Here is a 14,571-nt window from a genome sequence, read left to right as displayed (position 1 = left end):
ACGTTTATACTACATGTTTATTGTCTTGGTTTCAGCAGGTTTACTTGGTTGCTAAATGATTAAAAATGCATGTACTTAATGATAGATTAGTTGGTTTTTAAGACTACATGTACATGTACTATAGTATTATTGCATTACGTTTTCCATATTGGCCTAGTTATTGGTCTGAGGCTCAACACATTGGACTGAGGCGTAGCAGAGGACCAATAACTCAGCCAATATTGAAAACCTTGTGCAATTTTACCTTTATTGACTAGTCTAATACAGTTTTAACTAGTCAAATATGAACTATTAAATGGGCAAAAGCGGTATTGGATGGCTAAATCCCGCATTGGATGGCTGAATCCATATTGGACGGCTATATCCCGTAATGGAGAACTTATGTATTTTGTATTGTATTGGCACTTTTGATCATATTTAGGACAATATTCGAACGTTAGTCAATAATAGATTATACAGCAGTCTTCAAAATTGACCACCAGCCTGAAGGCCATTGCCGGTAAAAATGCTGGTAGACTTGCAGAATTTGCTAACATGTCGATGGTTACTATACATTTTAGCTTGGGCTTCTTTTCAGAAATTTATATGGCAAAGACTGTGGTTGACTTGGTTTTTAAATATCTAAATAGACCTTTTAACTTTTTTACAGCAGATAAGGAATACTCCAACAACCATAAAGTGAAGATCAACAGCTCATCAAATACATGTAATATAAATCTTCATAGTCAAGCAAATAGTAAATATTCTAGGTGTATGTGTACCTGAAAATAATTGAAACTGGTTATTGACATATCCAGAGATTCTGAAAAAGGGGGGAGGGGTCTAACTGGCCTAAAAGGAGGCCCACTCAAGTGATTTTCAATCAATCAAACTTTTGAAGGCATAATGGAAGGTAGTCCCAAAAACCCAATGGCTGTTGGATAAATACTGGCAAAAATACATGTACAATGTATTAGTTCAAGGCAACCAATTTTTTAACAAATTTCTGCCATCCATAGGCATGTTTTAGTACATATACATCCTGTACATGTGAGCAAAAATGTCATGCATGATGAAGTTAAGCCTTAAGTCTATTTGGAAGAGAGATGCATTCTTGTGTATTCCCATGACGTAAACACACATCAATTTGAATTTTATGAATGGTTTCACTTTTAAGAACCCTTTAAATTTCATAGATCATCCCATTAATTTGTCTGGAAGCTTTCATTACTCGTACATTTATGAGTTTACACAACTTTTTTTGTGTCAGTTTTTTCTGCAGCAGTAGCCAAGTCTACCAGAGTGCATTGCATTGTTCTCTATTAGCAATTTAGGTGTACTTTCATGTGGTAGTGATTGCAGTTTTCAGAACTAATATTTCCAGTTCACTGGCCCGAATTACTTTTTTCAGAAACTTTTATATAGTGACTGTTGGCCTTCAGTAGTTATTTTTACAGGCCCACCTCGATTTTGACAAGCCTTGAACCTCGGAAAACTGCTTAACCGTGAAGACTGTGATTGACATATTGACAGTAACTAATTGAAATGGGCTTCTTGAACACGACATGCATGTACATGTCCTGCAATGTACAGAAAATCTCCCTTGATAGAAATGAAACCTACATGTACAAGTACTTTTTGTACATGTATTGTTCAAAGTATAGCAAATAGAAAAGGCCATTCTGCATATCAATGACATTTTTTTATATGTACAAATGTGACCAGCCATTATATTTGAAGGTCCCATATTTGTCTGTTCTCTCATCAAACTACAAGGGCCATTTGAAAAAAACAAACAGACTGGCACCAAAGCCATCAAGAAAGTGATACTTGCATTGTCTGTTAACTGGCCTTAATATCTTTATAACGCTAAACCTAATAAAATGAATTTAGAACAATGGTCAAACTTTAAATCACATCATTTAGGGTAGTTTTATTTCAATTCCACATTGTGTTCTAAAATGAATCGCTGGTCTTAGGCAAAAAAAATAATAGTCTTTGTTTCCTGCTACTAGCAAAAAAAATAGGGTAGGTAGGTAGGGAAATTATTTTAAATTCAAAATGGAGAAATACATCATCTAGACGTAAACAGACTTCTTGAGCCAAAATGGTCATTAAATGTTCAGGGTGGGCACAGAAAACTGGGCCAGGTAGGGTAACAGGAAACAGACATTTTATTTTTGGCCTTAAGTACACTCAATGTGTATAATTGTTAACACCTGATGTCACTTTGCCCTTCTTGATTCAGGTTTTTAAAATTCCTTATTTTTTTTTAACTTAATTCTTAAATGGGTGATAAATTCTTATACACTGTAAATGGAAATATTCATAATATGGTAAAACTACTTCCATTTAACCACAGTGTAATTGCATGTAAACATTAAAACATGTCATATGTGGTTATAATTTGAACACTGCCATGACTGTGTTAAAGTAAAATTTATTGTTTATGAAAGGAAAGTTGTGCATTCAAGGCTGTCAAACCCCAGAAAAGGTTCAGTAAGTACGATAATATCATTTACAAACAAAACATGAGGTCCAATCCAAAAATTAAAACAAGGAGAGAGGACTGTGGGTTACTATAAGGCTACCATTTGCACAAATTGACAGTATTTTTCAACATGGAGGTGGGGTTTCCAAACCCAGGCCACTCCCTGGACCAAACACTTAATTTTCAACCCCATCTGCTTGCTTTTCAAAAGAAATGTACAAAAGTTCAGATTTTTTTCTTTGACATTGCACATTGTACCTGCAGTGTTATACAGTCCATTACCCTATCTTAATTACATGTAAGTAAGACCTATAAAATGCAAATTTTGATTTACGTTCAATTGCCATAATGACCCTCCCATTTTTTTTTGCATTTACTTCAAAGATACCATCATAATTTCATTTTACACAAACTTTAGTACCCACAAATTACGGATGTTTGCTTGTTGTATTTAGCCATTTTTGTTTTCATGAAATGCTTGTTATTTCTTCAGTGTTTTTAATAGATAAAACCTACTAAGACAAAAACTATAGAAAATCTAGAGAAATCATTTTCCCTCCAAAATTTCAAAAGCTTATATATACATTAAAAACAAGCACACTGACTCATCTATTATCACTTCTTGTACAATGTATTGTACTAGCATGAAAGATCCTAAAAGATTTCACAACCCTTCAAAATTCCTGTTGTTCTTAAATAGAGCAGCGAACATCCTTAATGCATAAAACAACAGTCAGCAGTAAGACTGCTTGTTAGACAACATGCATGTCAGCCCCAGCAAGACATTGTTATAACCTATACAGTAGATAAATCAAACATGCTACATGTATTTACATTTAAACTTCATATTAAGTACCAGTCCATATAAAATTCAGACATTGCCAATATTAAAGTGATTCATGGTGAAGAAAAACCCACCGAACAAACAATGCTTTTTCGATCTACATATGCTATATTTTTATGTAACAGTTGTCCTTTCCATATTCAGAACTATACTTTGGAGAAAATCATACATTTATCTCCCACTAAAATCAAGAACGATAACTCTTGCAAATGCTAATTTCACATACAATCTAGTACAAAAATTTCATGTCAAAAGCGCAAGCCCCAAATAAAAAACTAAGACAGTTTATGTGATCTGTAGCTGATTCTGAATAAGAAATTAAAGTGAAATCTGTGGGTTTTTGATATGCATGAATCACCTTCTGTCTGATTTTTATAAAGACAGCTACTGAAGCATAAGTTTTTGTAAGAATCAGGCAAAATGGGAAAAATCAGAAACATGCATGTCAAAACCCTACCAATCTGACAAGTACAATATCACTCAAGGATACTTTCTCTATTTGAAAAGACCATTGTTTAGCCTCTGCATCACTGGCTTTGCTCAGAAATTTTCAATAGAATCTTAGAAAAATGAGGTCTTTGACAGAGTTATCTGCACTCAAAATGTTCATTTTCAGTGCATTTCAATGAAATTGTATTACGCAATGGTCCAGCATGATATGGAAAATCGTCTGATTTCCTTGATTCTGAAGTTATAAAGAGTCAAAATGGTGGTTTTTTCCATATCATGTTTCACATTCTGCCCGATTCTTACAGGGACTGACACTTAAGTACTTTGTCACTGTTATTGTACATTGTAACTATGTAAGGTCGACATTAGCTCAAAAAATCATTTTACCAAATACAAATTTTGAGAATCTTCAACTGAAAGTCACTTTAAAATAGGTAAATTATATAACAGATGCCAATTTTTTGTTAAACTTGAATTTAAATACATTTAATACAATTGTAAATAAAAATGTCTTTTCCGCAAACAATAAACAATTGCATGTTTCACATATCACTGAAAAACATTTCTTTGTGTATTGGCTATTTGTACCTGGAAGATTAATGAAGAAATCTAATACCTTGATTATCACCTAACACTTGATACTGAAGGTGAACATATTCACCTTTTATCTGATTAATCAGTTTACCTGTGGCCCCAGGTGAGAACCTTAAGATCAAACACAGGTATGATTCATGCTGTCACTGTGTCACTATCTATAGTTTGATGATAACTTTAAATTTTGAACAGATTAGCTTACTATGCAAAATTTCTACCCCGATATGTAAACCATACCCAGGCAATGTGAACTGAAAATTAATTTCCTGCTTAAACAGTTAGGGTATTAACAGCCTAGAACAACTTTCCCAAATGTGTTTAGATATGTACAAGTACATAATTATATTTCATTACTTTAAAAATATAATGTACATGTACTTAATAAAAATGCCAAAACTTTAAACATCTTTTTTATTAATGCCAAATGAAAGAAAAAAATAACTTCCATCCATCAGCTGTACATGCCTAGAAGGGGGTAACATATATAGCTATCACTTAATTAAGTTGTGGACAACGCATCAAACCAAGTTTTGCTGAAAAATTTCTCAATTTCAATGGTCATCATTTCTATAATTTACTTTCAAACATAAATTCTTGACAGTATGCACATCTCAATGTGGTTATATTACAGCCCACAAAATTTTATAACAATGCTGCAAGCTGCTTAGGAAGTATATTGGACAGACAAAGTGAAACCTATATGCATGTACTCCCCAAAACTTCATTCGCTAGGGTATAAAAAGGAAAGAGCTTTGTTTCTTAAATGGGATGCAGGTAACAGAAGAGGGTCCACTGTCCAATGGTCCCTGCCAGTGTAACTTCCCTCTTTATGGTTCAATCTTCCCCTTTGAGAAAGTCTCCCATGTGGGAGACATAAATCTCCCTTTTCCACAAATTTCTCTCCTAAAATCTCCCTCTTAGCAGAAATATTGCAAAAACTACTTCCTAAATGGCTTATTAAATTGATTTAAATACAATGTTTAAGTAACAAAATAATCATTGAGAAATAATCAACAAATAATTAAACCTTTTATTGCGTTAGTTACTCAAATTTTGATTAGAAACCCTTACAACAAAATTATAATAATCTTATATCTTTCTCTTATCTTTGTACTTGGATTTATGGAAAAATTATCTTTTTTTCTGCGAAAAGGATCGTAACGAAAAGGGTCGTAACGCTAAATATCTCTCTTGGAAAAGCTGAAAAAAAAAAGTAAACATGTATGACTTTCTTATGTTTTCTATTATTTACTCTTGCTGGAAAAAAAATTGCAAAGCCTTTAGTCAGTGAATTTTAGATGGTAATAAAACAGATCAGTTTACTAACCATTATGTAACAAAGAATTTGATACCTACACTTTTGTATTTATTCTTAAATGAGATAAAATAATAAAATGCTACTACTCAACAAAGAAACATCCTAGATTTCAGACTCTACTTTTTATAAAACATTTTTATCACAGACATGAAAGAATCATTATCCGTTTTTATAACAAGCTCGTAATTCAGTTGGAGATATCCACGTAACATGTAAAAAATTTACTAGTACATGCACATTGTATAAACACTGTATTAATACATTTACTTTATACATGAAGTAAATAGTAAAATCACTAACTCCTCTTTCTTTCAGACATAAATTTCTTGGTAGTTAATGGAGTAAATTCTTAAATTCTACAAAATAACCAAACAAATGTTACATAAAGACATGTATTGTCAATGGCAACTGCAACCATGTTAATTTCCAAACTAAAAAATAATAAAATGCTCCAAGAAGTACAGCCTGATGCAACAAACCAATAGGTCATACCCTAAACTGTTGGACCATGTATGATGGACTCCCCATTTATTTCTCAATAACCACCATTTCCGTCCTATTCGTAATTTCATCAAAAATTGCATTTTTTTGCCAGTTTCTGGGTCCATTCATTGAAAATATCACAAAGGAATACCTAACACCACCATCTGATAAAAATTAACTTGGGTATTAATCAGGTATTTTAATCAGATAGAAATAATGGTCCTCAACTACATTTGTACCTCAAGAGTCAAATAAGGGAGATGGTCAAAACCAATAAGGGAGATGGTCCAAACCAATCAGGGAGATAGTCCAAACCAGCAAGGGAGACTGTCAAAACCAATAAGGGGACAGTCCAAACCAATCAGGGAGACAGTCCAAACCAATAAGGGAGACGGTCAAAACCGATAAGGGGGTAGTCAATATGTATAGGGGATGGTAAAAACCAATAAGGTGGACAGTCAAGACCAATAAGGAGGCAGTCAAAACCAACAAGGGGGAAGGTCAAAACTAATAAGGGACAGTCAAAATTAATAAGGGGGCAGTCAAAATCAATAAGGGGGCAGTCAAAACATATAAGGGGATGGTCAAAATCAATAAGGAGGCAGTCAAAACCAACAAGGGGGAAGGTCAAAACTAATAAGGGACAGTCAAAACCAATAAGGGGGCTGTCAAAACCAATAAGGGGAATGGTCAAAACCATACATGAACATGTGTCTGTGTGATGGACACTGAATTCTTTTGACTAAGCAAAGGTTTCCACACATAACGAGTTTCAAAAATTTTAAACTTTTAATCTAATACCTAAAACAGAAAATATTTTTTTTCACATGAATTTTGAGCTATTACTCAAGACCCAAATGTGGATCAATTAAAAAATTTATTCAAGGTATTGAACGGACACCATGATGATGCTTGTTCAACAACAGCATGATACAATTATAAGACCGCAATTTTTTGTGGTCATATCAAAATGTGGACTGGGCAATTTTCAGCTGTTCATTAATTTCCATACACTTAAAAGTACTTTACCAATGTGAATAAAAAGGGAGGAGGTAAACATGGCCAAGTACTTAATTAGCAGTCTTTATAAAAATCAGACAGAAGTTGATTAACCGACCAATTCACTTTTATTTCTTATTCAGTCTTAACATGTTATTATGTGTTACATATCCCTGATCAGGCATACATCAAAACATGGAGGGTATAAAAATATAGTGTGTTTTCTTCTTGTCTCCTTACAATGTTGTATCAAAAGATATAAACTGAATGAGTAAAAATAACACTATAAGATAACAAACATTCTGTTAGGAAAATTTGACTTAATAACATAAAAATGTTGATCTGATGAGTGCAAATCGAAAATGGAAGTAGAGGAAATGGCTACTTATACATGTAGTTCAAGACAACCGTTTTGTCCGATCTTCATGAACTCACCTCATCTTTTTGCAGGAAATAAATTTTTCACATGTCCTTAGAAATGGTACACAAAAGAAAGTTTTATTGAATAAATTACATATTTAAAAAATAAATAAAAATATGCACTTTACTATAAAAGTCTACGGGAATATTAAGACCTTTATAGAGATAAAAAAAAAATGTATAGACTGTGTAAGAAATTGGCACTTTGCAAGAGTTATCATTCTTGATTTGATTTGATTTAGTTTATTTTAGTGGGAGATAAATGTAAGGTTTACTAAAAAAAACAGACCTGAATACAGAAAGGACTACTGTTAAATGAAGATATAGTACATGTATATGTTTTCCAAAAAAAGCTTCATTTGTTTCGTAGTCTGGGTTTTTCAATAAACCACCAATCACCTCTACCATAAGCATTGTCTAAATTTTATATGGACTTGTACTTCAGTACAATAATACTGTTACACAACGAAAAAGACGTGATGTACAAGTGTAAAGACTTGAAAAGACCTTGAAACACTTTAAGATTCAAAAGAACATTAAAAACCATTAAAATTATCAAAGCAGGAATTACTATGATCCTTAGGCTTCCAATTTACTTGTACTAATGAATCTTATAAACACTGAAGTAAATGTTTCTTTAATCTGTAAAGGTACATGTATAATGTAAGTACATTTTATGACTATAGGGACACATTTAACTTGACAATAAGGTTGACAAAAACTGCTTGGGGCAAATTATTTAATCAAAACTGGATCTACAAATTGGTTTTCTTATCAAATAATAATGAAATTAAGCAGAAAATTAGAATGTAAGTTTAAACCCTTGTAGTAATTAAATAAACAAGAAAGTCTTTATTAAATAAACATTGTAAAGACTTAAACCTTTAATAGATCAACATAACCTCAAAGATATTTTTAAGTGTATTTCACTATGAGACGCCAGACATTCGTTTCATAATCACTTCTATAACTGTTAAGTAAGCAGTAATTAATGGCTTAAGTTATAAGTCAGGATTAAAGATTTAAAATACTTGTCTTTTTGACTTTCACATTTTGTGGAGGCAATGCCTTCAACTTACAGTGTTAAAAGTCAACCCACTGTAGTTCAATTTTATTGTGAAATGTGATAACCTTAAATTACATTCTCTTGATAAGACAAACTGGCGAACTGAGGCTTAACAGTCACATTATATTAGCAGTCCTTTTCTTCAAAATTCTTAACAACTAACTCAAATAATAGAGGACTGTATAGGGTTCAACTAGTCCGAAACAAAAAAAGTACATATCATTTCACTAGCCCAAATCGTTTTTATTTTACTAGTCCCGGGCTTTAGGCTAGTGGCTGAAGACTAGCACTGTAACACAAAAATATAATCCATGTACTGAACGAATCCATCACCAAATGTAAACAAATAACATAGCTGCAGATCCTGAAATTTATTAATGGCTACCATTTATGCACAAAATTACCTAAATTTCTGCACAATAAAGGGGGCCGAATTTAAAGGTGAAAATGACCATAACAGAAGGATTTCCTGAGTTCTGTACATATTCACTCAGATTATCATAATACAAATGTACAATGTACATGTACATGTACAAAACTACAGGACACAATAATACATTTGACTTCAGAAGGAGTAAGACAATTTGGATGATCTGCCTGCAGATTGCGTCTTTTGTGCTTAAAATACAGCGTAAAATCATACAACATAATAATTATATGTGATGATACTGCAAGTCTAGAACGAAAAATGCTAGATTAATCGACCTTGATGTTTGTGGACTGAAGGACGTGAGATGTAAATTTTTGAGTTTATCAAATTATTTTGGTCTTGCCTTGGCCAAGTAACATTTGGTTTGGAGTCCATTAGCACAGACAAATGTCAAAGCCTTAAGATCAATTCCCACACTTTTAAACAGCAAGCTAAATAAAGAAACATAAATATTGTACAAGAAGCAAAAAATTTCCTCTGTGTAAATGCCAACTTCCCCAGCTTCTTATAGTATACACAACAATCAAATTACAGTATACTTAGTCATAAGTATCCACTAATGAGTTATTTCCAACACATCAATTCAACTTGTACATGCACTTACAATGAGAACCGCAAGACAAAAATGTGGAGTTTACGTCAAAGAGAAACATGAGTTAAGATCATGAAATGTATTATAATACAGTGCACCTTTCATCTTCTAATACAATTGTTTAGTATGAAACAAAGCAGTTCTCCAAACCTGTACTTCAAAAATACATGTAAAGTTATTTTAACAACATGACAAATGTCACCCCTATGTACATGTACATTGTAAAATTGTACACATACAGATGTACATTGTTCATGTATTTTTCCTCTTTCACCACACTTAAACATTCAAAGAGTAGCAAGGCAGGTATATGTAATGTACACATACTTATGTCTGGGCAGATGTCAGCCTACATGTACATTTGGCAATTTTATGTACACAAATGTCCATGTACATGTATTTATAAGCATTGAAATACACCTTTTTTTATTTAAAAAAAGTACATGTAATATGAATTTATCTCCAGCAGAGTAACATTACTTTAAATTAGCCTCCCTACATACTTTAAAAATATGCTATACCTATAGTGTTACTGCTTTTTCACATTTATCACCATTAATACAATCCTAATCCTACATGTACAATGTACATTGTACATGTACTGTTACTGTACTGTATATTTCAATTGCAGGAAACATGTAGCCACTAACAAAAGTAATCAGAAATAAAAGTTGGCTTTAATAACATCTATTTACACTGTGCATGTACATGTACTTCTTGTAGCTTTGATACATGTAATTTTGTAGGAACAATGTATCCATGTAGAAACAAATTTAAAAATCACTCATCTTATCAAACAAATTGCTGAATCAACCTTTCTATGATGATACAAAGGGGCATGAACATTGATGGATAACTATTTAATTTTACAGGTTGCTAACCTGTCTTTAGAAGAACCATTATTCATTATAATCCATGGTGCAAAGAATGTGTTTGATTCATATCTTTACTTTCACCATGGCTTATTACGGCTGAGTGAACAGTGACATTACGGCTGGGTGATCAGTGACCTTAAGACAAGTGTTTGGTTTGTATGTTTGGGGGTTAAAAATGACATTTATCTTTAATGATCATCTTTTTAAATTTTCACATAAATTATAGAACATGTAATTTGAACAGAAGGTCGCTTTATGTTTTGATCAAAGAATAAAATTCATGTTTTTTTATTACTTAAAACTAATATGGGGCTGTCAAAACCAAAACTTAGTCCATTACAATAAGACATTTTTATTTCAGTGGTTCACATGTAAAAATAAATGTACAATATATAAAATATATAATGCATGTTAGGTACTAAAGAATATATTGTCAAAAATACATGGACTACAGTGTACATGTACATAATGTACATTTATTTGTATTAATATATTGTCCAGCATGTCGATCAGGTTGAAACAAAAGTGCAGTAATGTTATATTTAAGGTATACATGCATATGTACATTGAATATGTTAAATACTCAAGAATGAGATTGTCAAAAATATAAGGTGGATTCACCATAGTGTTATATGTACATGTATATGTACAAACATGTACATGTGACAACTTATTATAAATGGAAAAAAATCATTATGAATGATGAATGTTGACACAAAATGTACATGTAAGTCTTTAGGTATCTGCATGTACCATTAATTGTATACATGTACAAAATGTAATTCCATTCCTGCATATGCATGTGGACTGAACATGTGATTTGTTAAGTAGATCAAAATCTAATTCAGTGCCTTATTCACACATGTATATAAACATGTATCTTTAAATTAACAATTGTCAATACAATAAATACCTAAAAACATGTAAACATTATTACTGTACAAGTATTTAGAAACATAGAGATACACAAAATTGTACATTAATTCTTCTGTTTTTAAATTCTGGAAATACTTTCATAAGAAGATGCATGTACATGTATTTCAAATAGGAATTACTACTCAAAAGTTGCTTTAAAGAAGATTTATCCATAATATATATTTTAGAAAGTGACTGACAAGCTACATGTAGATTATGAAAACCAACCCAGGAAACCAGTCTTTTGACAACAGGGAGTTAATGATAATTATCAGTAATTTAAATCTGGGAGGTACCTGATCAAATGCTACAGATAATTAATTACAGCAATTTCATGTATGCATTGCATAATCTCTCATGGTAATTGAAAGACCAGACTCTCTTGGCTGTACCTGACAATTCCAAATCTGCCATTCACCATTTCAACAGAATTTTCAACTCAGCATGCATGTTCGTAACTTGGAACAGACTATATCTATTTATTACGAAATTAGTACAATCCCGTATAGTTACAATGATTCCAATGGAGTGCTTTTAATAATACCTTATATATTTATTTCTTGCATACACGCTTTGTCTGAATTAATTTTAATTTATGTTTTAATAATAAAATGTATTTCATGAACAGTAAAAAATATTACTTACCGATTCACATCTACAAATATTTATTCCATTAAGTAAAATAAGACAAAAAAGAAAAGTCCTGAAGTTTGATTCGAGCACTTCTCTAAAGGAATACATAGTCCTTAGCTATTCTTGGGGGTAAGAATACCCCTCTAAAATTCACGTGCAACTACTAAATTTATAAATTCCGAAACTAATGAAGAAAAGTCACTCAATTAATTCCCAACAAAAGCATAATTTCTACACCTAGCCCTTGTCCTTTTCCCAGCCGTCTAACGGAAAAGAAAAACGGCTTCTGATGAAAAATAAACTCCTCCAAAATTCCTTAGGCACCTCTCACAACTTTCTCCACTTGAATGAACTAAAAATATAACAGACGATGCAGACGGCTGTTTTTACCACCCACGTGTATCACTCGCGTAAATAACTTTTGAACATTCAAAACACTTTCAATAAAACACTTTAAAAAATTAATGATGATAACATCAATTTTCCTTTGAGAAACAACACAAATATTTCAAATCGTGACACTAATGGCCACTCAAGACCGATATTTTACTTTCCTTAACGTAAAGAAGCTTTCTTCACAGTTCAATTGATAGAACAGCCGGGTTTCCCCTTCTACGAGGCATAACGGTGATACCCGAAATGGTAGCCTGAGATAACGGCTATCTGGGAACAATCTTTTAATTATACTTCAACCCGATTACTGATATAATATGTAGATAAGGACAAAGATTTCGGGTAATTATACTACTATAAAATCCAAGTTTCACGACAGCCCAGGTGTTAAGCTTTCAAATTTAAATATCTGACCCGAATAAAATATTTTATGATCAAGATATTGTGGTCGAGTTAGATAATATGTTTACCTATTCGTCTGGGAAGATAATTTTTTTGTTATTTTCATTTACACTCTATTGTCGCTTAATATTTAACCTAAGTGTTCAACCGTTGTTGGTCTTATTACTAGAGTCTTTTGCTCTATATAAAAGAATGAATTTCTTCAGACGTATTTCAAGTTCAAATTAAATAATTATTAGCTTGCGCTCTCGTGAAAAAAAAAAAATGTTACCTAAGTAAACTTTTGACCCGATAGATAGAAAAACATTTGATTCACTTCTATTATAAGAAAACAACAACAATGAAGCAACAACAAAACAAAAACAAAACACTTATTTCATATTTTGATAGAGTGAACCGGCGATCGACTGGTTATTTTTCGCACATGGATATGTGCCCAATAGAGGACAAGACCCAAAGACGAACAAGATATCACAAGATTATCATGTGCATTAAAGTCAATGCAACGATTGATCGACTGCATATTGTCCATGCATATATATGATGATGCAACTAATTCTTTGTCGACACAGAGGGGAGATTTGTAATTCCAGAATAGGCGATCGTATATGTAATTAAAGGCCGAGCGAAGCAAGGCAAGACAATTTTAAGGGTATCAATTCGTAAAAAAAAATGAAGATTTCATGCAAAAAAAAAATGTTTTTTTCCATTTTTAGGAGACACGCATTTCTTTGGGCCCGCGCTTGCATCGATAGTTGAAGAAGTCCAGTAACGACTTTCCCGAAAATTGTATGCTTTCACTTGATCTCGCGGTGATACCAAGATATATGTAATTCACGCGCGTGGTGTAAACGACAAGTTTAAAAATTCCGAAGGTCCAGTGACATTTTTTTTGCTCTCGATGCTGTTGTCGTCTAGTGGAGAAGGAAACAAGATATATCACGAGATTTTCCGAACGTATCCAAGGGAAGGATTTAGAACATTGTAGTAGGGATGTTCTAGGTTAACATTTGCTCAAATTTGCATAAAATTAACCCAAAATATTGGGTTCCGGTCCTAAACTGGATCCCCCATTGTTTTCAGTCATGATATTTTTATTGTAAATGATGAGCTCGCGAAAAACTTAGATATTCAGGTTTCTGTTCGTTCTAATTAGAATTATTCCATTCGTTGGAATGTGACTGAATGGAATAATAGGTAGAGCAAGTTATTATTAGACTGGTTCATGTGTTTTTCAAACATGAGCCCAGTATGGCAAGCCATTGTGGAATTTTTTATCTAATTATTGATATCAATAAATCGTCATTTATTGATATCAATAAATATGCCATATTTATCACCACGTTAATAATTCGTCTGTTTAAAGAGGGTGCCACTATAGGTGGTTTAATCATGGTCAGAAAAGTGTTTGTAATTGCTTATTCTATTGGATATTGCCCGACACGCAAGTCTTCTGGAACAAGATTTATAAACATGTTAATAATACGTTAATTTTATTGGTATTTGAAATGATATATGAACACGTTAATAAATAATTATCAACATGTTACGAATTCATCCATTTATTGATATCAATAAATCATTTATGCACATGTTGATAAATATTTATTAACATGTTATTAAGTATCTATTGATACCAATGAATGGCGAATAAATTCCACAACGGCTTGACATAGGCCAGTTTCAT

The 14,571-nt window shown here is 32.3% G+C and overlaps 1 protein-coding gene across 4 annotated transcripts in view; it reads right to left on the bottom strand.

Moving 5' to 3' along the window:
- Nucleotides 1-12,467, bottom strand: part of LOC148601590 (basement membrane-specific heparan sulfate proteoglycan core protein-like) — a 158,293-nt gene extending 145,826 nt beyond the window's left edge. For 2 of the 4 annotated variants that reach the window (XM_088554734.1, XM_088554732.1), the window contains exon 1: nucleotides 12,102-12,467. In XM_088554734.1, the coding sequence (XP_088410860.1) occupies nucleotides 12,102-12,197 (96 nt within the window). In that variant the 5' untranslated portion in view covers nucleotides 12,198-12,467. The remainder of the gene's footprint in view (nucleotides 1-12,101) is intronic. The other 2 variants (XM_088554731.1, XM_088554733.1) reach the window with 1 other exon arrangement.
- Between the last annotated feature and the right edge of the window lie 2,104 nt (nucleotides 12,468-14,571).

This window comes from Perna viridis, chromosome 12, assembly GCF_037379345.1.
Source record: "Perna viridis isolate PV_CMFRI_1.1 ecotype Kerala chromosome 12, ASM3737934v1, whole genome shotgun sequence".
Taxonomy (NCBI): domain Eukaryota; kingdom Metazoa; phylum Mollusca; class Bivalvia; order Mytilida; family Mytilidae; genus Perna; species Perna viridis.
Note: the sequence above shows the minus strand (reverse complement) of the source record. Positions and strands in the feature narration are given on the sequence as shown.